We start from the raw sequence: 26,602 nt of genomic DNA on the forward strand, positions 1-26,602 counted from the left end.
AGACACCATGAGGGTGGTATGAGGGCCCGACATACACAGGTGGGGGTTGTGCTTACAGCCCAACACCATGCAGGACATTTGGCATTTGCCAGAGAACACCATGATTGGCAAATTTGCAGACCTCCATCTTCACAGATGAAATCAGGTTCACACTGAGTACATGTGACAGAGTCTGGAGACTCCATTGAGAATGTTCTGCTGACTGCAACATCCTTCAGCATGACCGGTTTGGTGGTGGGTCAGTAATGGTGTAGGGTGGCATTTCTTTGGGGGGGGCGCACAGCCCTCCATGTGCTTGCCAGAGGTAGCCTGACTGCCATTAGGTACCGAGATGAGATTCTCAGACCCCTTGTGAGACCATATGCTGGTGCGGTTGGCCCTGGGATCCTCCTAATGCAAGACAATGCTAGACCTCATGTGGCTGGAGTGTGTCAGCAGTTCGTGCAAGACTAAGGCATTGATGCTATGGACTGGCCCGTCCGTTCCCCAGACCTGAATCCGATTGAACACATCTGGGACATCATGTCTGGGAGGACATCCCTCAGGAGACCACCCGCCACCTCATCAGGAGCATGCCCAGGCATTGTAGGGAGGTCATATGGGCACGGGGAGGCAACACACACTACTGAGCCTCATTTTTACTTGTTTTAAGGAGATAACATCAAAGTTGGATCAGACTGTAGTGTGGTTTTCCACTTTGATTTTGAGTGTGACTCATATCCAGACCTCCATTGGTTGATAAATTTGATTTCCATTGATAATTTTTGTGTGATTTTGTTGTCAGCACATTCAACTATGTAAAGACCAAAGTATTTCAAACGATTAGTTCATCCATTCAGATCTAGGATTTGCTATGTTAGTGTTCCCTTTATTTTTTTGAGCAGTATATATTATTTTTATCTCGTCCCAGACATATCAATGTTTATGGGACGTAAATGTCTGCTTGCCCATAGCAACCAATTAGCTTTTATTTTTCAAATTGCTCTGGAAAAATAAAATAAAAGTTGAGCTGTTGCTATGGGCAAAGTAGACACCTTTTTGCCCCATGCAGAATTATAAGTATTGGTCATTGCTATTGCACATGATATTCAAGTCACAGCTGGTTGAAACACTTTTTTATCTTCTTTTTCAGATATGACTTACCTTGATCACGTTGGTGCAACCTTATTTCCTGAAAGTCTACTTCAAGCGTTCATGGCTGATTTGTCCGAAAATGTTTATGGTGAGGATAAGTGTTTCCTTTCTTCCAATATTATAGAGCACTGCAGTCATTTGTTAGATCAGTTCCCGGTAATGGGAAGGAATGTTACCATTACGGAGGATTTTATGAAACATTTTCTTTAATGAGGACTGATTAATGTAAATGTAACTCACAGCCGATCGAGAATGGCTTTCCTGACATAAGTCTGTGGATTTATATGGATGCAATTCACAACATCTGCTTTTTAATTGAAAGAACTCTACAGCGTGAATACCAAGCTTTGCTATTTTGCAACTTCTACATAACAGATATCTCTCAGGTATCCTTTGAAACATGATCATTTTCTGAATGAAGTATGGAATGTCATTATATGTCTGCACAACACATTTAATTTCGGTAAGGATTTTTAAGATGCACACTCCAGAAAGAAGATAAAAGACCTTCTTTTGGTTTCATCATTAAACAATGTTCTCTTAAGTTATAATATTAATTGGCTCCAGGACAACCATTGTATGTTGAGACCATTATATGTTGAGACCAAATCTCTATGGAAACCTGGTCATTTTTCTGAAGCCCCCAAAATGTCATCCAAAAATAGGAAGAAATAGATAACCGATATAAATAAAGCAAGTCCTTACATATAAAGGTAAGAACGAGTTGCTTGAAGCTGTTAAAGGGGTATTCCGGCTTTATACATCTTATCCCCTATCCATAAGATGTATAATCGCCACCACTCCCCCTCCCATACACATGAATGGAGGGGTGTGGCGTGACATCACTAGGGGGCTTGGCCGTGATGTCACTTCCCCGTCTCGGAGGCAGAATGCCGGGGGCTGCACCCAGATCGTGGGGGTCCCCAGCAGCAAGATCCCTGCGATCATACATCTTATTCCCTATCCTTTGGATAGGGGATAAGATGTATAAAGGCAGAATACCCCTTTAATCACTGTCTATGTAGAGAACAGGATCTTCATCAGTGCCCTGTACAATACAGTGTCCTACACCTGGTGTCCAACATGTAGTACCTCCTTGTACTGTAGAGAGAAGTTACAAGCCAGCATATCAGTGCATGCACTTCAGTGTATGCACTTTTACCAGTATAATGCTCATTCTCATTGATCAGTTATTCCATCCATTGACATTGATCATGTCACAATGGTCCTGAAAAGACCATTATATGTTGAAAATATTGTAACAAATTACCATTAAACTGATTTTTAGTTTTGTAGCAGTTTTGGACATGATACATAAACCTCAAGTTCTCCATTATCTAGAGCAGTGTTTCCCAACCAGGGTGCCTCCAGATGTTGCAAAACTACAACTACCAGCATGCCTGGACAGCCAAAGGCTGTCCAGGCATGCTGGGAGTTGTAGTTTTGCAACACCTGGAGGCACCCTGGTTGGGAAACTCTGATCTAGAGCAAATTAATTAGTGCTCTCTGGAGACCCCAGAGCTTAACTTCAGTACCAAGAATATATTTTTTTAACATGTGAGCTGTACATTATGTGACAATCCATCTGCATAAATCTCTCACAACAAAAAGGTCATCTAACCAGTGAATTAAGCTGTCTTTGCTTAAGGATGCAATAACACTAGAGGTCTATACACACCGGTTTCTTTATAACCCTGTGGTTGCGTTTCAGTCATCTCTGATGAGCTGGGCTGTTTCTCCACACATAGCCTGGCGAAACGAGTCAGATGCGATTATGATTTATATACTGGACTACTTCTGTTAGTCTTTGTGAGATTTAATATACAGTATGAATGTGACCTCTATTATTGTCTGGCATTTGATTGTATGCTAATAATAATTAGTGTTGCTCGCGAATATTCGCAATGTGAATTTTATTCACAGATATCACATATTCGCGAATTCGCGAATAATCGCGAATATAGCACTATATATTCGTAATTACGAATATAGTTTTTTTTTCACAGTACACATCACAGTGATCACCCCTCTCTGCTTCCAGCTTGTGTGGTCTAAAGAAGGCTCTAATACTACTGTGTGAGACTGCGTACGAATTTTCACATATGCAAATTTTCGCACATGCGAATTTTTGTTTATGTAAATTTTAGCATATGCTAATTTTCGCATATGCAAATTTTCGCACATGCAAATATTACGAATATGCGAATTAAGCGAATATATGACGAATATTCGTCCATATATTCGCTAAATATCGCGAATTCGAATATGGCCTATGCTGCTCAACACTAATAATAATCACATGAGATGGTATATGCATAAGATGCTTCAATTAAGGAGTATGGGCAAGCTGTCCTAAATTTTGCACTTCTGAACCAAAATGTGTAATTCCAGTTATTTATCACTGTATATTATTTTTCACTCTTAATAATCATGGTTAATCTTTTGTTTCTGTATTTTGTGTAAATAAAACTATAAGCATATAAGGTGTTAGTTCGTTTATAATAGTTTATTAAAAAGAAAAAAAAAAAAAGAAAATATTCCATTGGTATAAGTATTCAGACCCTTTAACCAGTACTAAATTGAAGCACCATTGGCAGGGATTGCAGCCTCCAGCCTTCTCAGGTATGATGCCACAAGGTTTGCACATCTGGATTTGGGCATTTTCTGCCATTCTTCTCTGCGGATCCTCTCCAGCTCTGTCAGGTTGGATGGGGAATGTCTGTGAAAGCCTTTTTTTAGGTCTCTCCAGAGATGTTTGATTTGGTTCAAGACAAGTGGCACAACTATGTATAAGTACATGAGGGTGCAGTTCAGAGATCTCTCCCATGACCTATTTATACCCAGGACTGTATCTATAACAAGGGGGCATCCTCTACATCTAGAGGAAAGAAGGTTCCTACACCAGCACAGATGGAGGTCCGTTACTTAAACAGCTTGGAAATTATGGCACTCTCTGTCAGAAGATGTGTTCACGGTGAACACAATGCAAAAGTTCAAAAGGGGTCTAGATGCATTTCTCAAGAGTAATAACCGTATACCGTATTTTTCGCCATATAAGACGCACTTTTTCTTCCCCAAAACTGGGGGAAAAAAGTCGGTGCGTCTTATACGGCGAATACACCCCTATCGCGGCGGTCCCTGCGGCCATCAACGACCGGGACCCGCGGCTAATACAGGACATCACTGATCGCGGTGATGCCCTGTATTAACCCTTCGGACTTGGCGATCAAAGCTGACCGCCGTGTCTGAAGGGAGAGAGACAATAACCCGGCTGTTCAGTCGGGCTGTTCGGGACCGCCCTGTTTTCACAGCTGCGGTCCCGAACAGCCCGACTGAATAGCCGGGTTAGTGCCTACAGGACATCGGGAGGGACCTTACCTGCCTCCTCGGTGTCTTCTCCATTCAGGGATCCTATGTATGGCCGGCGCTCTCCTTCCTCGTCATCACGTCGTCGCGTACGTAACGGAACGTAACGACGTGATGGCGGCGACGGAGAGCGAGGATACCCGGTCGGCAGCAGAGACGTTCCGGAGCGACCGGGACACGGCGACAGCGATGGAGCAACAGCCAGGGCAACGGTGACGGGTCCAGAGGGGCGGGGACACGTGAGTATTACCTCCTATGCAGTGGTCTTCAATCTGCGGACCTCCAGATGTTGCAAAACTACAACTCCCAGCATGCCCGGACAGCCAATAGCTGTCCGGGCATGCTGGGAGTTGTAGTTTTGCAACATCTGGAGGTCCGCAGGTTGAAGACCAATATTGGGTTCAAAATCTTTATTTTTTTAGATCTTGTACCTATAAATTGGGTGCGTCTTATACGCCGGTGCGTCCTATAGGGCGAAAAATACGGTAGGTTACAGATGCTAGATTTATAAGGACAGAACAATGATCCAGGGATTTATACTTATTGCCATATTTGGAGTCAGGAAGTAATTTTCCCCCTTAGCATGGTGCAATTGGCATCAGCCTCATGAGGGTTTTTTGCCTTCCTGTGGATCAACACAGTAGGGACACAATAGGGATATAGGTTAAACCTTATGAAATATGAAACTATGTAATCAAGATAGAACCATATTTCTCTTACCTAACGGTTGTACATACAGTACAAAAGGGAGATTTTCTAAGCATGTGAGTCTTGGGTTAGTAAGTCAGGAAGAATTGCGTATACCTTTCAATGTATTGCGTAAAGAGGGAGTTCAGCACCTGTATCTGCTCCATGCACTCCCTCTATCGTCTGCCATAAATGAACAGCAGATGGTATGGAGTGAACACTACAACATTCAACTCAATTCTGTATCGAACTTAACCTTTATATTCAAAGTCCTGCAAGCAGCAATAGCCCCCAAAAATGTAGTTCTAGTTTAAAGGGGTTATCCAGGAATAGTAAAGCAGAGCTAATTTCTTCCAAAAACAACAATTGGACAATTGAACTGAGCTGCAATACCATTAACAACCTGAGGATAGATGTGATGCTGTTGTTTGAAGAAAACAGCTCTAGTTTGCTAATCCTAAACAACCCCTTTAACTCTCTAGGGCTGTTGTCATAAATAAGAGGGTAAAAGAGGAATTTTGCTCTTACCAGTGATCCTTTTTCTTGATCCCACATCTGCAACCCATAGCTTTACCCTCCCCTTACCTGTTTATATGAAAAATGTCTGCTGTGGGATTGAGGAATAGGTTATTACCAGTTAGAGTAATCCCTTTTTTTGTTATTTTTAGTTTCTTTGGATGACTTTGAGCTTGATTTAGAAACTAGTTAACCCCAGTTTTTCTGTTTTTGCACTTTCGTTTTTTCCTCCTTACCTTTAAAAAATCATAACTCTTTAAATTTTGCACCTAAAAATCCTGATAATGGCTTATTTTTTGCACCACCAATTCTACTTTGTAATGACATCAGTCATTTTACCCAAAAATCCACGGTGAAATGGAAAAAGAAAATCATTGTGCAAAAAAATGTAAGAAAAAACACAATTTTTTAACTTTTGGGGGCTTCCGTTTCTACACAATACATTTTTCGGTAAAAATGAAACCTTCTCTATTCTGTACATCCATACGATTAAAATGATACCCTATTTATGTAGGTTTCATTTTGTCGTACTTCTGCAAAAAATCATAACTACATGCAGGAAAATGTATGAGTTTAAAATTGTCATTTTCTGACCCCTATAACTTTTTTCTGTTTCAGTGTATGGGGTGGTATGAGGGTTCATTTTTTGCGCCGTGATCTGAAGTTTTTAGCGGTACCATTTTTGTATTGATAGGACTTATTGATCGATTTTTATTCATTTTTTCATCATATAAAAAGTGACCAAATATACGCTATTTTGTACTTTTGAATTTTATTGCGCTTATGCCATTTCCACACGCGGCGATACAACATACCGTATTTATCGGCGTATAACACGCACTTTTTAGGCTAAAATTTTTTGCCTAAAGTCTGTGTGCGTGTTATACGCCGATACACCCCCAGGAAAGGCAGGGGGAGAGAGGCCGTCGCTGCCCGCTTCTCTCCCCCTGCCTTTCCTGGGGTCTAGAGCGCTGCTGTCGGCCCTTTTCACCCCCGGTGGCATAATTACCTGAGTCGGGTCCGCGCTGCTCCAGGCCTCCGTCGTACGTCCCCGGCGTCATTGCTATGCGCTGAACGGCGCGGCGCATGACGTCAGAGCGCCGCGCCGTGCATAGCAACGACGCTGGGGACGCACGACGGAGGCCTGGAGCAGCGCGGACCCGACTCAGGTAATTATGCCACCGGGGATGGGGGGGAGGCAACGGGGCAGCAGCGCCGGTAATGGGTGCCGCTGCCCCTTCTCTCCCCCTGGCTGTCGGCGCCGCTTCTCTCCCCCTGGCTATCGGCGCCGGCACCGATAGTCAGGGGGACAGAACGGGCAGCGGCGCCGATAACCAGGGGGTGAAAAGGGCCGACAGCAGCGCTCTAGACCCCAGGAAAGGCAGGGGGAGGGAAGCGGGCAGCGACGGCCTCTCTCCCCCTGCCTTTCCTGGGGGTATATCGGGGTATACACGTGCACACACGCACCCTCATTTTATCATGGATATTTGGGTAAAAAACTTTTTTTACCCAAATATCCTTGGTAAAATGAGGGTGAGTGTTATAGGCCGGTGCGTGGTATACCCCGATAAATACGGTATGTTTCATTTTATTTTTATTTACACTGTTTTTTTTTATGGGAAAATGGGGGTGATTCAAACTTTTATTAGGGACTAATGATCTTTATTAACTTTTTTTTCACTTTTTTTTTTGCAGTGTTATAGCTCTCATAGGGACCTATAACGCTGCACACACTGATCTTTTACATTGAACAATGGTTTCTCATAGGAAACCATTTATCGATGATTCTGCCGCTTGACTGCTCATGCCTGGATTTCAGGCACTGAGCAGTCATTCGGCAATTGGACACCAGGAGGCAGGTAAGGGGACCCTCCTCGTGTCCAACAGCTGTTTGGAATGTCGCGATTTCACCGCAGCGATCCCGAACAGCCCTCTGAGCTAACTGGCATTAGTTTAGTTTCACTTTAGATGCTGCGATCAACTTTGAATGCCGCGTATAAAGGGTTAATTGCAAGTGACACTGCGATCAGTGCTGCGCGCTATTAGCCACGGGTCCCGGCCATTGTTAGAAGCTGGGCCCGACCTGCTATAATGCAGGGCCACGCTGTGGCCTTGCATTATAGAACGGGAGCGGACTCATGACGTACCGGTATGTCATGGGTCCTTAAGTGGTTAAAGGGTAGTCTCATGAGTATTTTTATTCTTTATAATTCTGCTCAAGCTGAAAAAATTGAAAATATAAATATATTTACCTTCCTTGCTCCCCACTGCTGCAGTTTTAACAGAGGTGGAACACTGTTGCATCCAGTGCTTAGCTAGGTGAACAATTCCTAGCCAATACCCAACACTGGGAAGTGCTGCAGAGTGGAAATGGGTTCCATCAGATCTTCTGTGGCAGAGGAGCAGAAAAGGTGAGTATAAGTTTTTTATTCTACTTAAGCCTTGAGCAGAATTATTTATAAATAAAAAAAAATATTTCCAGAATACTTCTTTAACCTATTGCCTGTTTTGTCTGTGTTTTTGTGAATGCTTTAAACCAAATAAAATTCTACTAAACCTTCATTAAGAGACTGGCAATAATATCTTGAATTGATATAAAGTGGTATGTTTAGTCTGTGTTATTTATTATTGGAATGTCCTAGAAATGCTAATATTGCATACACATTTATATTTTCAGGTAATCCTCATAGCAACAATTTGAGCAGCAGGCTGACTCATGACACAATTGAACATGTCCGATACAGGTAAGATAATGGTTACTACATTGTTACTACTTTTTATAGAAGTTGTTATACATTTTGTTAGCAGTTTAAGGTTTAGAAATGTACTCCTAGAAATCTGCCATAACCCTTTCTTAACCAGTTGGTTTCCTTTACTTTTTCACAATTATGTAGTGTTCTGTATGTACAAGCCGCTGTGGTATAAAAGTTAAAATTTAAAATTATCTTGATCCTGCATCATTAAGTTCTGCTTGGGTATCATGAGTTAAAGTGCAACTTTTACCAATTTATCCCCCCCCCCCACCCCCAGACTACTATCATGATATTACTGTCCTATTTTTATGCCGGTCAGCAACAGTCGGATAGGCGAAGCTGGGGTTCGCAATGCCCCACTGCTGCCACGCCTATCCTATAGTGCCAGTGATATATATTGACACTGAGGTGTCAGACGGTGGGAGCGAGTGCTCTCAGAGGGAGTGAGCACTCGTTCTGTAAAGTCATGCTGGGCTGCGCGCAACTTCGGGTCTTAAGGGGCACATGCACTGAGGATCTAGGCATGGTGGCAGCGGGGCATTGCGAACCCCAGCCACACCTATCCGACTGCTGCTGACTGGCATAAAAATAGGATTTTCGGGCTGATAAAGTATGGAAAAGCACAGCTAAAGGTATGACTGCATTGCATTTGTTTTCAACAGTAATATCATGGTAGTAGTCTGGGGAGGGCGGGGGGTAATAAATTGCTGACAGTTGTGCTCTTTAAACTTCTCTAATGTATACAATTGCTTTTACATTGATGTGTACCTACTCTTAGCGGGAAAAAAAGCTTAAGCCAGAGGTAATAGAAGCTGTACTAGTGCTCTTCTACCTTCAATGGAATATTTGTGGGCTTCCAGCAGGAGTCAGTTCCACTTCCCTTCCAAGCCATGACCTTTTCACTTACATCCTGCAATAGGGAATCCTAACGCAGCTCATCGTAAGTAAAAGTCTACTAAATATTACACAAGTGGATCTGTGAAGACCCTTCTCAGTAAAGCTAATCTTATTAATGCTAACTAGTGTTCAGCACGAATATTTGTAATGCAAATTTTTATCGCGAATATCGGCACTTCACGATTTCATTAAGACGAATATTCATTTTTTTTTATTTCACATGCAAATTTTTATGTAAATTTTCCATGGACAACAAAATAGCCCCTGCCGGTCATCACTAATGCTAACTGGACTTTGTAATCCATTGCAACACTAGAAGCGCTTACTGCTGTTACAAAAAGCTACTAAAGGGGATTATGTCCAAAACTCATACACTAAAGCCCAAAGACTGTGTACAATCTCATTACCTTGTGTTTTGAGGAGACATTTATTATTGATGTGCATAAAGATTTAAGTAAAGTTGTTATTTTTTTTTTGGAGTTTGCATTTGGGTAAAGTTATTCACACCTACAATCACAGATACACCAGCACATAGAAACCACACCATAGTGGACTAAAGGACATAGTGGGCGCAATAAAGGGACTATAAGGAAATAACCAATATGCCCTTAAGGGGTGAAAAGTGGTGATCAGACTTCATCAACTAAATAAATGTAATTCTTTAATCTTTCACATTAGTGCGATTCTCCATGCCCCTTATTAGTTCTGCTGCTCTTTTTTTTCTAACTCCAGGGAAACCATTCCAGAAACTGGTGCCAAGAGTTGGACAACATATTCCAGATACGGCCACACCAATGCTTTTTAAAATAGTAATATTTTGTCCCTGTCCCCTGAGTCAATGCCTCTTTTGTTACAGTACATGACAATATTCTGCTGACTAGAAGTTGCTGATTGACAATACATGTGTATAGTCTACAAATACACCTATATCCTTCTCTGAGTGATTTACTTCCCGTAGTACATATATTGAAAACAAATTTTTAGTATGCAGGGACAGCACGGTGGCTTGATGGTTAGCATTGTTACCTATTATAGCTCCACTTTGCATTATAAGGCCTCTCCTCCGAATGCACATCTGGCATGAAGTGAAATCTCTCTGCTCTTGAGAGATATTTCACAGTGGAAAGGCAATATGCTGTAGAATGGAGCTCCATTCTACAGCACAGGTGAACATCAAAGACAGACGCCACCATGCATAAGGGGGCTTGGCTTGGGAATGCACCTATGCACCAATCTCTTCATTAGCGCATCAAGAAAAATAAGATTATTGCCAGAATGGAGCCACAGATCAGGGAAAGGTAAGTAACCTTTTCATCAGTGTCACCAGTACTACAAGTCTACTAAAAGAGTTAGTGCGGGTGATACTGATGACAGTTTCCCTTTTAAATGTTGACGGTAACAGCTTCTGGCATAGAAATGTCCTCTTTGGACAATTTTATGACTTGAGAAAGAATTATGCAAAATTATTACAATCTACAAAGTAATATCATGACAGTCGGGTTCAAAGGAAAAGCTTACCCTAGCGAGAATCTCAAAACAGCATGCGATTGAAGAAGGACCCACACCTAACAATGTACAGGGTGGACCATTTATATGGATAGACCTTAATAAAATGGGAATGGTTGGTGATATTAACTTCCTGTTTGTGGCACATTAGTATATGTAAGGGGGGAACTTTTCAAGATGGGTGGTGACCATGGTGGCCATTTTGAAGTCGGCCATTTTGAATCCAACTTTAGTTTTTTCAATAGGAAGAGGGTCATGTGACACATCATAGTGGCAGTGATATATATTGACACTGAGGTGTCAGATGGCAGAAGCGAGTGCTCGCAGTGGGAGTGAGCACTCGCTCTGTAAAGTCATGCTGGGCTGCGCGCAACTTCTGGACTTAAGGGGCACATGCGTTGAGGATCTAGGCTTGGTGGCAGTGGGGCATTGCGAACCCCAGCCACACGTATCCGACTGCTGCTGACTGGACCCACACCTAACAATGTACAGGGTGGACCATTTATATGGATACACCTTAATAAAATGACAATGGTTGGTGATATTAACTTCCTGTTTGTGACACAATAGTATTTGTAAGGGGGGAAACTTTTCAAGATGGGTGGTGACCATGGCGGCAATTTTGAATCCAACTTTTGTTTTTTCAATAGGAAGAGGGTCATGTGACACATCAAACTTATTGGGAATTTCACAAGAAAAACAAAGATGCTTGGTTTTAACGTAACTTTATTCTTTCATGAGTTATTTACAAGTTTCTGACCACTTATAAAATGTGTTCAATGTGCTGCCCATTGTGTTGGATTGTCAATGCAATCCTCTTCTCCCACTCTTCACACATTGACAGCAACACCGCAGGAGAAATGCTGGCACAGGCTTCCAGTATCCGTAGTTTCAGCTGCTACACATCTCGTATCTTCACAGCATAGACAATTGCCTTCAGATGACCCCAAAGATAAAAGTGTAAGGGGGTCAGATCGGGAGACCTTGGGGGCCATTTAACTGGCCCACGATGACCAATCCACTTTCCAGGAAACTGTTCATCTAGGAATGCTCGGAACTGACACCCATAATGTGGTGGTGCACCATATTGCTGGAAAAACCCAGGGAACGTGCCAGCTTCAGTGCATAAAGAGGGAAACACATCATCATGTAGCAATTTCACATATCCAGTGGCATTGAGGTTTCGATTGATGAAGAATGGCCCCACTATCTTTGTACCCCATATACCACACCATACCATCAATTTTTGTATTCCAACAGTCTTGGAGGGATCTATCCAATGTGGGTTAGTGTCAGACCAATAGCGGTGGTTTTGTTTGTTAATTTCACCATTCACATAAAAGTTTGCCTCATCATTGAACAAAATCTTCTGCGTAAACTGAGGGTCCTGTTCCAATTTTTGTTTTGCCCATTCTGCAGCACCTGAAACTACGGATACTGGAAGCCTGTGCTAGCATTTCTCCTGCGGTGTTGCTATCAGTGAGTGAAGAGTGGGAGAAGAGGGTTGCATTGACAATCCAACACAATGATCAGCACATTGATCACATTTTATAAGTGGTTAGAAACTTGTAAATAACTCATGAAAGAATAAAGTTACATTAACCCCTTAAGGACTTAGGGTTTTTCCGTTTTTGCACTTTCGTTTTTTCCTCCTTACCTTTTAAAAATCATAACCCTTTCAATTTTCCACCTAAAAATCCATATTATGGCTTATTTTTTGCGTAGCCAATTCTACTTTGCAGTGACATTAGTCACTTTACCCAAAAATGCACGGCGAAACGGAAAAAAAAATAATTGTGCGACAAAATCGAAGAAAAAATGCCATTTTGTAACTTTTGGGGGCTTCCGTTTCTACGCAGTGCATATTTCGGTAAAAATGACACCTTATCATTATTCTCTAGGTCCATACGGTTAAAATGATATCCTACTTATATAGGTTTGATTTTGTCGCACTTCTGGAAAAAATCATAACTACATGCAGGAAAATTTATACGTTTAAAAATGTCATCTTCTGACCCCTATAACTTTTTTATTTTTCCACGTACAGGGCGGTATGAGGACTCATGTTTTGCACCGTGATCTGAAGTTTTTATCAGTATGATTTTTGTTTTGATCGGACTTTTTGATCACTTTTTATTCATTTTTTAATGGCATAAAAAGTGACCAAAAATGCGCTTTTTTTTGCGCGTATGCCATTGACCATACGGTTTAATTAATGATATATTTTTATAGTTCGGACATTTACGCACGCGGCGATACCACATATGTTTATTCATTTAATTTTTTTACACTGTTTTATTTTTTTTATGGGAAAAGGGGGGTGATTCAAACTTTTATTAGGGAAGGGGTTAAATGAACTTTATTAACACTTTTTTTTTTATTTTTTTTTGCAGTGTTATAGGTCCCATAGGGACCTATAACACTGCACACACTGATCTTTTACACAGATCACAGGCGTGTATTAACACGCCTGTGATCAGTGTTATCGGCGCTTGACTGCTCCTGCCTGGATCTCAGGCACGGAGCAGTCATTCACCGATCGGACACCAGGGAGGCAGGTTAGGGCCCTCCCGGTGTCCTGCCAGCTGTTCGGGACGCCGCGATTTCGCCGCGGCGGTCCCGAACAGCCCGACTGAGCAGCCGGGTCACTTTCACTTTCACTTTAGAAGGGTTTATACCACACATCGCTGCGATCGGCGATGTGTGGTATTAGCCGCGGGTCCCGGCCGTTGATGAGCGCCGGGACCGATGCGATATGATGCGGGATCGCGGCGCGATCCCGCTTCATATCGCGGGAGCCGGCGCAGGACGTAAATATACGCCCTGCGTCATTAAGGGGTTAAAACCAAGCACATCATTGTTTTTCTTGTGAAATTCCCAATAAGTTTGATTTGTCACATGACCCTCTTCCTATTGAAAAAGCAAAAGTTTGATTCAAAGTGGCCAACTTCAAAATGGCCACGATGGTCACCATCCATCTTGAAAAGTTTCCCCCCCTCACATATACTAATGTGCCACAAACAGGAAGTTAATATCACCAACCATTCCCATTTTATTAAGGTGTATCCATAGAAATGGCCCACACTGTATAACCATGCATATATGAATATCCGAAGTATATTATAAAGACTTTGGCATGTATTTTAAAGAGACACTTTTTTTTTAACAAGCTTCTCCCAAGACATTCTAAGGCCATTTACACAAACACTGACCGCAGGGACCCCTGTGACCTCCAGAGTTGTGCTCGGGCATCTTTGGTATTCCCATAAAAAACTTAATGGAGTGCATGCTGTCTGTATCTCGCACTCTTTTTAAGAGCTGGGGCCTAATTCTTGAGATCCCAACGGCCACTCCCCCCCCCACCCCACCCCCCACTAAACAATCAGACACTTACTGTATTCCCTATCCTGTGCATAGTGGATGAGTTGTCTTTCACTGCACAACCCTGTTAACAGTATTAAAACATATTGGCCCTCATTTACTAGGAGTGTTGTGTAGGTTTCTTTGTGGGTTTTAATTCCCTACAATTTATTTTCCACGGTATTTACTAAGGTTTCCCTACATTTTCCACTTTCCCTACAATTCGCTTTTTTTTTTTTTTTTACACATGCTCTGATCTGTCTGGTTTTCCTCAGCTCAAATCCACCACATTTTATGTGGAAACCTTAGTAAATATGTTGGGTTTTTGTAAAAATGTTGGGAACACACCCCTGTTCGGAGACCATGCCCCCTTTTCACAGTGGCAACGCCCCTTTTTCAGGTTTTCTTAGCAAAATGGAGAGTAAGTCTGGGTTTTTTCAATTCTGGCGCACATTCGCAGACAAAATTTGTAGCGCACATTCTGGCACAGACAGAATTTCTGGCGCAATGCGACAGAATCTGGCGCACAACCCGACAAAACATGTCGGGTTTGCAATAGTAAATGAGGGCCAATATCTCACAAATAATATATATTTTGTTTCTCAATGAATTATATGATGAAATGGAGTGCACAACTTGTCCTGTAAAAAATTTCCACTTGTACATGAAATTAATAGCCCTCACCCTGCTCTGTCAAATTAAAGAAAAAAAACTTTATGGCTCTTAGAAGGTAAGGAGTAATAAAAACTAAAAAAAAAAAACTGTCTCCAGAAATCACTGTAGAGCAAAGATATTAAAAAAGAAGTCTCACCTAGAATATTTGTTTTTCCAAAATAACCGGACTGCAAGAAAATAAAACAATAAAGAGGACTCACCTGCCACCGGTCCCCCAGTGTCCCGGTATCTCACTCTGCTTTTCTGCCGCTGTCTTCTTCCAGGTCTGGCCGTGGTCAGTGCGTCACTCTGCTGGTCAGTAAAATTGCCGGCCACAGCGATTTCCCGCCTCGGCCTGTGATACGGCAGTGTGACGTAATGAGCCACAGCATTGGTCCACTAGGCTCAATGCATCACACTGCCGCTCAGCCTATCACCGGCCAAGGCAGGACATCACTGCAGCCGACAATTTTCTGACTGACAGCGTAATGCGCTGATCATGTCCGGACCAGGAAGGAGATGTCGGTGGAGAAGTGGAGCAAGATACTAGGAAACCCGCAAAGCGGCATCAGGCAGAGTCCTGTTTATTGCTTTATTTTCTTGCAGCCTGAGCATTTTGGAAACATTTTCTAGGTGAGATACAGTCATGGCTGTAAATGTTGCCACCCCTGAAATTTTTCTAGAAAATTAAGTGTTTCTCACAGAAAAATTGCTTTACACATGTTTATTCCCTTTGTTTGTATTGGAACTAAACTAAAAAAGGGAGGGAAAAAAGAAAATTGGACATAATGTCACATCAAACTCCAAAAATGGGCTGGTCAAAATTATTGGCACCCTTTCAAAATTGTAGAGAAATAAGATTGTTTCAAATTCACTTAGTCTTTGCATTGTGTGTCTGTGTGTGCCACACTAAGCATGGACAACAGAAATAGGAGAAGAGAACTGTATGAAGACTTGAAAACAAAAATTGTGGGAAAATATCAACAATCTCAAGGTTACAAGTCCATCTCCAGAGATCTAGATTTGCCTTTGTCCACAGTGCAAAACATTATCAAGAAGTTTGCAACCCATGGCACTGTAACTAATCTCCCTGGTCGTGGACGGAAGAGAAAAATTGATGAAAGGTGTCAATGCAGGATAGTCTGGATGGTGGATAAGCAGCCCCAAACAAGTTCCAAAGATATTCAGAGCTGTCCTGCAGGCTCAGGGAGCATCAGTGTCAGCGCGCACTACTCGTCAACATTTAAATTAAATGAAACGCTATGGCAGGAGACCCAGGAGGACCCCACAGCTGACACAGACATAAATAGCAAGACTACATTTTGCCAAAATGAACTTCAGTAAGCCAAAATCCTTCTGGGAAAAAATCTTATGGACAGATGACACCAAGATAGAGGTTATTAGTAAACCACATCATTCTACTGTTTATCGAAAACGGAATGAGACATAAAATAACACAGTACCTACAGTGAAATATGGTGGAGGTTCAATTATGTTTTGGGGTTGTTTTGCTGCCTCTGGCACTGGGTGCCTTGAATGTGTGCAAGGCATCATGAAACCTGAGGATTACCAATGGATTTTGGGTCGCACTGTACAGCCCAGTGTCAGAAAGCTGGGTTTGTATCCAAGATCATGGATCTTCCAGCAGGACAATGACCCCAAACATACATCAAAAAGCACCCAGAAATGGATGGCAACAAAGCGCTGGAGAGTTCTGAAGTGGCCAGCAATGAGTCCAGATCTAATTCCCATTGAACACCTGTGGAGAGATCTTAAAATTGCTGTTGGGAAAAGGCGCCCTTCCAATAAGAGAGACCTGGAGCAGGTTGTAAAGGACGAGTGGTCCAACATTCCGAGAAGTTCCGAGAAGATGCTGAGAAGTGTAAGAAGCTTATTGATGGTTATAGGAAGCGACTGATTTTGGTTATTTTTTGTGTGCAATCAAACATTAAGTTAAAGGGGTACTCCGCCCCCAGACATCTTATCCCCTATCGAAAGGATAGGGGATAAGATGTCAGATCGCCGCGGTCCTGCTGCTGGGGAGCCCTGGGATCTCCGCTGCGGCACCCCGCTATCATTACAGCACAGAGCGAGTTCGCTCTGCACGTAATGACATTTTGTCCAGCCCATTATTGGAGTTTGGTGTGACATTATGTCCTATTTGCTTTTTTTCCTTCCTTTTTTGGTTTAGTTCCAATACACACAAAGGGAATAAACATGTGTATAGCAAAACATGTGTTCCTGCAATCCTTTTCTGTGAGAAATACTTAAAGGGGTTATCCACCATAAGGTGACCTGCCAGACAGTAATGGACATGCTTAGGAAGGATCTGCGCTTGTCTTGGGGCTAAATGGCTATGTTGTGAGATTACCATAACACTGTGGCTAGCTCTTTGTGAACTGGTATTTCCTGTTTGAGTTTTTCTTTTTGCCTACAAATCCCATAATTCCATTTTCCTCCCTCCCACGCATCAGTCACCCCACCCATTGAAACATAAATGAGCTGCAATCATTCAAAAGACATGTGGTTTTCAATCAGGGCGCCTACAGCTGTTGCATTAGTTGCAGATTGATCTTTCTGTCACCAAGCGATCGCTCCACCCATTGAAGCAGACAGGCTCCCTGTCATCAGCTGACTAGTGAGTCAGATCTCGGCAACCTGGGAAAAATCTGAGACAACAGTAATTTTGTATGCTGTTAAAAATAAATATTGGGGTGAAAATCACAGAAGAATTGTGAGAAAACCATCACACACAGGTACAGACACTATATTATGAACTACACTAACTTTACAGCCCCTGTAGCATAGTCAAATAAAAAAAAATGCCTGGAATATCCCTTTCATTTTCTTGAAAAATTTCAGGGGTGCCAAAATTTACGGCCATAACTGTATCTCCTTTAAAATTAGAATTAAAAGTATAGGGTCATTTATTTTTTAACGGCACATGTTTTAACAACATGTGCCGTATGTGTATGGTACCGCTGCCTAGGAAGCATGTACAGTGCATTATGCAGTAAGTCTATGAAGTGAGCGCATAAGCAATTATGCTTATGTCAGCCATTAGCCCCTTAAATGCTGCAATCACAATATGTAAGTAGTTCCGTAATAGGACTGGCATCTGTCAGCTCACTGATCGACACCCCTGCAATGTGCCTGTGGAATGCCAGTTAGTTTCCATTGCAGCCAATGGCCTTCTAGAGGCATTGATTGACCTATTAAAGTATAACATTATTGATCCCATACAGAGAAAGGCATATGCTGTAAAGGAAAAAAAAAGTAAATTGCTTAGCTTAAGTCACATGCTGTATGAAAAAATAATAACATAAAGATAAGAAAAAGTTCCTTCTAAATAAAAACTACAGATCATGACCAAAAAAACAGCCCCCTAGACAGAAAAAGAAAAAAATGATAGGGATTAGAATAGTGTGATTTTAAGCATAAGTAAACAGTTTTTAAAAATAGTAAAATAATTTTTAAAAAATATATGAACATGGGTATTGTTGTAATCATATTGACCCAAAGGATAAAAAGAACATCTTAAAGGGGTATTCCAGGCAAAAAATGTTTTATATATATCAACTGGCTCCAGAAAGTTAAACAGACTTGTAAATTACTTCTATTAAAAAATCTTAATCCTTTCAGTACTTATGAGCTTCTGAAGTTAAGGTTGTTCTTTTCTGTCTAAGTCCTCTCTGATGACACCTGTCTCGGGAAACCCCCAGTTTAGAACCAAATTCCCATAGCAAACCTCTTCTAAACTGGGCGTTTCCCGAGACAGGTGTCATCAGAGAGCAGTTAATATTCTTAACCATAAGAATAATTATTTCTTTTTTTAATAATTACTGAAATAACACCTTTTCCTAAAAAAAACCTTAGGAAAACAAAGCAAAAACAATAAAACTACAACCATTTCTGTGATTTCTACACTATCATAAAGTTGGTGTGAAATTTTTGATGTAAAATGGACTCTCACCCCTTTAAAAATCTCATGTAAAGCAGACAATATATGTGGACACGCCCACTTTTACAAAACTGACGTGAACAGTGTAAACTGTGGTCGATACTTTTTGCAAATTTTTTTTGACGCAAAAAAGATTTTTTGGGGCACAAAATTCTTTGAGAATCTCCCCCACAGTGTCCCAGTAAAGTAAACTGGAGCCACCTTCACCTGGTGTCCAAAGGAGTAACTAATCCTGGTACAGGTAAAGAGTAGTACAGAATATGCAGTACCTCCCTGTACCGTAAAGAGGTGCTACCAGACAGCCCATCAGTGCATGTACTTTAGTAATACAGGGCTTTTACAGTTTTTTCTAGCAACACCAACATTGTAGACCATAATGAAATGATATTAATTCAAATAAAAATTAATTTGATTAAAATACAAAGAACCATAAATACACAAAAACAACATACAGTAAAGGTACAACAGAATACTCAGACAGAAGAGTAGGGGGTGATAGCAATGATAAAATGATTACACAATAGTACAGGTGTATATGAGGACATGCACCAAGGCGTATTGGGCTTATAGCATATGCTTGGAAATAGGGAGGTAAAAAATGACACATACAAATAGCAATACATCTACGAATAGGATATACTAAGACACAGAAATCCCACACTGCAAGTCACAGAAGGACCTGTGACTGCAACACTGACCGTGACTCTGAAGATACAGAGAAACAGGATAAACACAGATAATGCAACAAAATACTTATAAAAACATGACCAATGCACCCTATTGGAAAATACCTCTCACCTCCAACCCAAACGCGTTTTTGCTATACAGCTTTGTCAGGGGGTGTGTCAACCAGATGGTAATGTCGGTATATATGGGGAATGGTAACCAATCACAGTCAGCATGTGTCCAAACTAATTAATAACATATGTGGCACTCACAGGATATATTATGCAAGCCAACTCCTGTGATGACGATTAGGCAGTGTGACCACTGCATGTATAAGGCACAATAGTAATATGCGAGACGCAGCTGGGAGGCTGCGCTTGCAAAACCGGAAGTAGAGGTCCCATTACCGGAAGTGGAGGAAATGTGACTGCAGTTCATGGCTGCAGCCGGTGGAACGTCAATCAAGTCATAGCGCACATGACCAGAGCAGATCATCACGTGACTGAGGTCATGCGAAGGCCCCGCCAAAGTGTAGACCACTACTAGTGCAAATAAGGTGAGAGCACATGACCGGAGCCACACAACATAAATAGCCAATATATTTTCCAGGCGTCCTAGCAATGCTCCTAGTAAGCATGCAGTAATTTTTCCGCCACGATGTCCCGTCACTGTATAAAGTCCGTAATGAATTACGGGCATATACAGGTGAAAACGGGCAGTTACAAAATCCCATAGGCTGCAATGCGATTTAGTCTCGGCCGTCAGGGGTTTTGTAACGGCAGGTTTTTGCCGAAAATCGTGACGGAACATGCAACGGAACTTCAATAACGGAAAAATCACTAGTGTGAAAAGAGCCTAAGGTGTATGCAAAATCATACAATACGAGTGAGTGACATGAAAAATATAATATATATCAAATATATAAAATCTAATATATGTAAAATATAAAAATCAACTATGTGCATAGGATAAAAGATATTAACCAATAAGGTACACGATCATATCCCTATAATGACCATTGACACAATTTGCAGGTCTGCAGCATAGGATGATAAGTATGGTTTCAGGGTACAATGGTCCAGTAAAGACCATTGAATGTTGATGAGGCCATTGTAAGTTGAGGGACCACTGTACGTGGATGTATGCTTATGTACTAATAACCTAATTGGACAGCCACACAGCTTGACTAAAGCAGAAACTATGAAAACCTTCATTATTCATTATTTTGTCGTTTTATATAATTTAGACCAGTCATCCAATTATTATCATTATTAAGTGCTTTAAATAAATATGACTGCTCACACCTTTCTCTAATTTAAACCATGTACAGTAGGTAAGAAAGTATAATGTGGGAATTAATCACAAATCTTGCCGAAAACAAACACTCCACACTGTGTGAGGTGCTAATGAAAAATAGTGATGAGACTCATATTTAATGGAATACACAGGAAGTGATTCAAAAATCTGTATTAGTAACAAATACTGACTTCCTGCAATATGTTTTATTGACAAAATAACTGTAAAATATAATGTAATCGTAATGACAAGAGAATCGTATAGCATCCTTCTGAGTATATTTTAACCCATTAAGCCTCCATGAGGTAAATGTACTCAATGAATTGGCTTGCAATAACAGTGTCATGCACTAACTATGTGAGAGTTCCTTCATGATGACTTTACAAACAGGGGAGATTTGCACGTGCACGAGAGTCTGGCATTCATTTGCACTCTGGCTCCCGCTATAACAACCTCGATCAGTGAAAACTCAAAACCTGGTTTAATCCCTAGAAAAAGTGGCCCACTACAGCTTGTGACTGGCGGACTGGGCATTTCCTGCAGTCATGACATAGGAAGTGGGGAGCAGTGTTGACTGGGAGCCTGTGCTATCTGAAACTCCTTTGGTGGATAAATGTGTTTTTTTTGTGGCCCTACAATCTATCTAACACTCTCAGCAGTTTGTAGTGACTTTTGAAGCTGGTAGACTCACATGCATAGCTTTAATTTGTGAAAGCAAGTGCCTGTGTTGCCTATAGCAATCAATTGCATTCTATTCGAAAAATAGAAATATAAAATGTGTCGGCAGATAAGGTTTATTCAGCCCATCTAGTCTGCTCAATATTCTGAATGCTATTAATAGTCCCCCGCCCTTTCTTATATGAAGGATAGTCTTATACATATCCCATGCATGCTTAAAGGGGTTATCCACCATTTGGTGATTTTAGTACGTACCTGGCAGACAGTAATGGACATGCTTAAAAAGGATCCGCGATTGTCTTGGGGCTAAATGGCTATGTTGTCAGATTACCATAAAGCTGAGGCAATCTTTATGTTTACTGGCTATTTCTTGTTGGAGTTTGTTCCCTTAAACTACAAATCCCATCATTTCACACCTGTGATTTCTTTGTAATAGACTAATTTTTTCTGGCCAGGGTGCCTCCAGCTGTTGCAAAAACAGGATGATCTTCCTCCCACCCAGCTGTCGCTCCACCCATTAAAGCAAAGACATGCTCACTCTGATCACCTGACTAGTGATGTTATTATGCAAGCTGCACTGCAACCTGGGAAAACCTGGGAAAGAGACATAATTTTGTATGCTGTTAAAAATAAACCTTGGGGAACAAACCAAAAAACATAGATACAGACTCTATATTATGAATTACACTGACTTAACAGCCCATGTAGCAAAGTCAAATAAATAAAAAATCCTGCAATACTCCTTTAAACTCCTTCACTGTATTTGCAGCTACCATTTCTGGAGGAAGGCAATAACTTGCATCCACTACTCTCTCAGTAAAATAATACTTCCTGACATTACTGCATAAACCTTTGCCCCTTTAATTTAAAACTATTTCCTCTTTGGTAGTTTTTTTTTTCTTTTAAATATACTCTCCTCCTTTACCGTGTTAATTCCTTTTATGTATATAAACGTTTCTATCATATTCCCTCTGTCTCGTCTTTCTTCCGAGCTATACATGTTAAGGTCATATTAACCTTTCCTGGTTAGTTTTCTATCCTGCAATCCATGTACTAGTTTTGTAGCTCTTCTTTGAACTCTCTCCATAGTATCAATATCCTTCTGGACATGTCCCAAGGAGAGCAGAACATCCATAAAGCATATGTGTAAGGGTGCAGGCTGTAATCAAATCCAGTTTACGGATCCATAAGACATGCAGCAAACCAAAGAACACCGGCACTTCTAATTGCAGTGAAAAAAAGTGTTGTGGTCTTTATTCACATAATATTGTGGCAGCCACATAGAGTTAGACAGGCTGTGGTATAGTACGTGACTTGGGGTGGTTAGATGTAACACTTTGTGACGCCAGGGCACCATTAACCTACACAGTCCAAGGATAGGACAGCTTCTCCTGGGCCAGGCGCAAGATAATACATACACTGATGCCAGGTTATGGATAACTGTCTTTTCTGAGGCAGGAGTAGATGTTACAATCTTCACAGCGCAGATTAGAGTAGAGGAGATGCAGAGTAACTCTTGGGAGCCCTGTAGACTTGTGACTTGCTGAGACATGTAGTATCTTACACTCACTTGACTTTACTTGTTGCAAGTTTGGGACTTTAGACTTAATGCTCAAGTCTCCCATGCTGACTAGGGTTCTGATAGTGTCCAATTAACGCTACATCGCCAGGGTATGAACTAGCACTGTGTGGCCCATCGATTCATCTGGTATTATGCTCACAATTAGGAATTTCTGACTCCTCCTGGGCGGTGAACACTTGCAGAATGGCGTGGTTGCTTGCTTGTAATTTACTTTAGGCTTTCCTTAAATCACCTCTCTTTTCCACATTGCAGCTCACACTGAGCTCTGCACACAGCTCTAAGGCTGGGTTCACACTACGTTTTGTCCCATACGGGAGCGCATACGGCAGGGGGGTTTTAGGTCCGGTTGTAAAAGCGCATACGGCGCATACGGCAGGGGGGTTTTAGGTCCGTTTGTAAAAGCGCATACGGCGCAAAAATGAGCCGACCGGACCAAACGTTTCACTCCGGTCGGCTCATTGAAATGAATGACATACGGGAGCGCATACGGTCACATACGGGAGCGCGAGCTTTTAGCTCCCCCCTGCCGTATGCGCTCCCGTATGGGACAAAACGTAGTGTGGACCCAGCCTAACACTGAACTCTGAACTAACTCAGAACTCAACTGAATAACTCCTCTCTCCCTACACTATATATGGCCAAGCTAGGGGGCTTCCCATTGGGGAATCAGGAACACATTTGTACTCTGCATCATGCCTCCTAACAAATATCCTTTACATTTCTTAAAGGTACAGTGCAAAACAATATAAATTAACAGGCAAAGACCATAACAAATATTAAGGCATCATCTGAGCAGCAGGGCCTAGCGCACTCACCTGAAGCAATGTTTACCTGACAGATCGAACTCTGGTACTGGGACACAACAATGTGCACAGGTGACTTTTCGGCTGGCTCACCCAGCCATTATCCCGAGCCAGCCAAAACTTTGCCTGTGCACTTTACGTGAATAAAGACCACAACACTTTATATCCTTCTGAAGATACGGTCTCCAGTACTGCGCACAATACTCCAAGTGAGGTCTCTCTAGTGTTCTGTACAGCGGCATGATCTTTTCCCTCTTTCTACTGCTTATACCTCTCCCTATACATCCAAGCATTCTGCTAGCATTTCCTACAGCTCTATTATATTGTCTTCCTACCTTTACGTCTTCTGAAATAATTACTCCTAAATCCCTTTCCTCAGATACTGAGGTTAGGACTGTATCACATACTCTATACTCTGCCCGATGGTTTTTACGCCCCAGGTGCATTATCTTGCACTTATCCACATTAAATTTTAGTTTCCAAAGTTCTGACCAATCCTCTAGTTTACCTAAATCCTTTTCCATTTGGCGGATCCCTCCAGTAACATCAACCCTGTTAACTAATCTTTGTGTCATCACCAAAAAGACATACCTTACCATCGAGATCTTCTGCGATATCATTGATAAAGATATTAAACAAAATGAGTCCCAGTACAGATCCCTGAGGTACCCACTGGTAACAAGACCTTGCTCTGAATATAAGCATAATCTAAAATGTATTAATTTTATTTAAAAAAAATTAGCTTCTGTGTGTCTGGTACGTGGACTTGCTTGAAACACATGTTGGGCCATTGGATGAGCAACTTGCAGAGCTAAATTAGGATATCTGTCAATACTGTAGGTGTTATAAAGCATTTTTACAGGGGACACTGCATGGAATTATTCCTATTAGTAGTCTCTGTGTGACACTATTACTATGAGCACTGTACAACAGTATTGCTATAGGTATTTTTATGTGGAACCATTTAAAGGGGTATTCCGGACAAATACATCTTTTAACAACATTTTAACTTTTTAAACATTTTAACAGGTCACATTACATTTTAACCCCTGCCCGCAAAATTACTTATATAAACGTCATGATGTGCAGGTAGTTTGCGCATCATGATGTTTATATAAGTCATTCATTTAACCCGGCGTTGCGCGGCATCACACGGGTTAACTGTCAGAAGTCCCGCTGTTACCAGCGGGGGACAGCTTATGCAAGTGCCCCCAGGACCATCTGTGGATGATCCTGGTCAGCGATCACTGTGATTGGTCCCTGTGGACCAATCACAGTGATCTCTGACTGGGGGGTTAAAGTTCAGATCCCCCGCTCTGCCCGCCCCTATAAGTCGGGCAGAGCGGGGGAAGAGGATCCCGAGAGCTGCAGGGGGACCGGCGCCACAGTGGGGACCTACGGCAGCGGCGGCAGGCACACGTGGAGGCGGCGGCAGGCACACGTGGAGGCGGCAGAAGGCAAGTGGAGGCCGCAGTGAAGGTCGCTTTAACGTAAACTTCACTGTTGTTTCTAAGAGTTTCAAAACTACAACTCCCAGCATGCCCAGACAGCCTTTGGCTGTCCAGGCATACTGGGAGTTGTAGTTTTTTCAACATCTGGAGGGCCACAGTTTGGAGACCACTGTGCAGTGGTCTCCAATTTGAGCTCTTCCAGATGTTGCAAAACTACAACTCTCAGCATGCCCAGACAGTTCAGGCATGCTGGGAGTTGTAGTTCTGTAACATCTGGCCCTTCAGATGTTGATGAACTACAACTTTCAGCATATCTGGGTAGTCTGGGCATGCTTGGAGTTGAAGTTTTGCAACACCTGGAGGGCTACAGTTTGGACACCACTACTTAGCGATCTCCAAACTGTTCTCCTCCAGTTGTTTCAAAACTACAACTCCCAGCATGTCCTTCAGCTGTCTGGGCATGCTGGGAGTTTTAGTTTTGCAACAACTGGAGGAGAACAGTTTTGATACCGTTAAGTAGTGGTGTCCAAACTGTAGCACTCCAGATGTTGCAAAACTTCAACTCCAAGCATGCCCAGACTGCCCAGACATGCTGGGAGTTGTAGTTCGGCAACATCTGAAGGGCCAGATGTTACAGAACTACAAATCCCAGCATGCCTGGACTGTCTGGGCATGCTGGGCATGTTTTGCAACATCTGGAAAAGCACAGTTTGGAGACCGCTTAGTGGTCTTCAAACTGTGGCCCTCCAGATGTTGCAAAACTACAACTCCCAGCATGCACGGACAGCCAAAGGGCATGCTGGGAGTTGTAGTTTTTCAACAGCTCGAGGTTTGCCCCTCCCCCCATGTGAATGTACATGGTTCATTCACACGGGCGGTGGTTTACAGCGAGTTTTTTGCTACAAATTTGAGATGCAGCAAATTTTCCGCTGCAGCTCAAACTCCCAGCGGAAAACTCACTGTGAACCCCCGCTCGTTTGAATGTACCCTAAAAACACTACACTACACTAATAAAAAGTAAAACACTACATATACGTATACCCCTACACAGTCCCCCCCCCCCCCCAATAAAAATGAAAAACATTGGGTACGGCACTGTTTCCAGAACGGAGCCTCCAGCTGTTGCAACTACAACTCCCAGTATTGCCGGACAGCCATTGACTGTCCAGGCATGCTCGGAGTTTTGCAACAGCTGGAGGCACCCTGTGAATACCCCTATGTCCACCCCTATGCAAATCTCTAATTTAGGCCTCAAATATGCATTGGCGCTCTCTCACTTCGGAGCCCTAATT

The 26,602-nt window shown here is 42.1% G+C and overlaps 1 protein-coding gene across 2 annotated transcripts in view; it reads left to right on the plus strand.

The window, feature by feature from the left end:
• The window catches only part of MOCOS (molybdenum cofactor sulfurase), a 400,707-nt gene that overhangs the window by 56,059 nt on the left and 318,046 nt on the right, over nt 1–26,602 (plus strand). For both annotated transcript variants that reach the window (XM_056520778.1, XM_056520779.1), the window contains exons 2-3: nt 1,133–1,222; nt 8,381–8,447. In XM_056520778.1, coding sequence (XP_056376753.1) covers nt 1,133–1,222; nt 8,381–8,447 — 157 coding nt within the window. The remainder of the gene's footprint in view (nt 1–1,132; nt 1,223–8,380; nt 8,448–26,602) is intronic.

This window comes from Hyla sarda, chromosome 5 (genome assembly GCF_029499605.1).
Source record: "Hyla sarda isolate aHylSar1 chromosome 5, aHylSar1.hap1, whole genome shotgun sequence".
Taxonomy (NCBI): Eukaryota; Metazoa; Chordata; class Amphibia; order Anura; family Hylidae; genus Hyla; species Hyla sarda.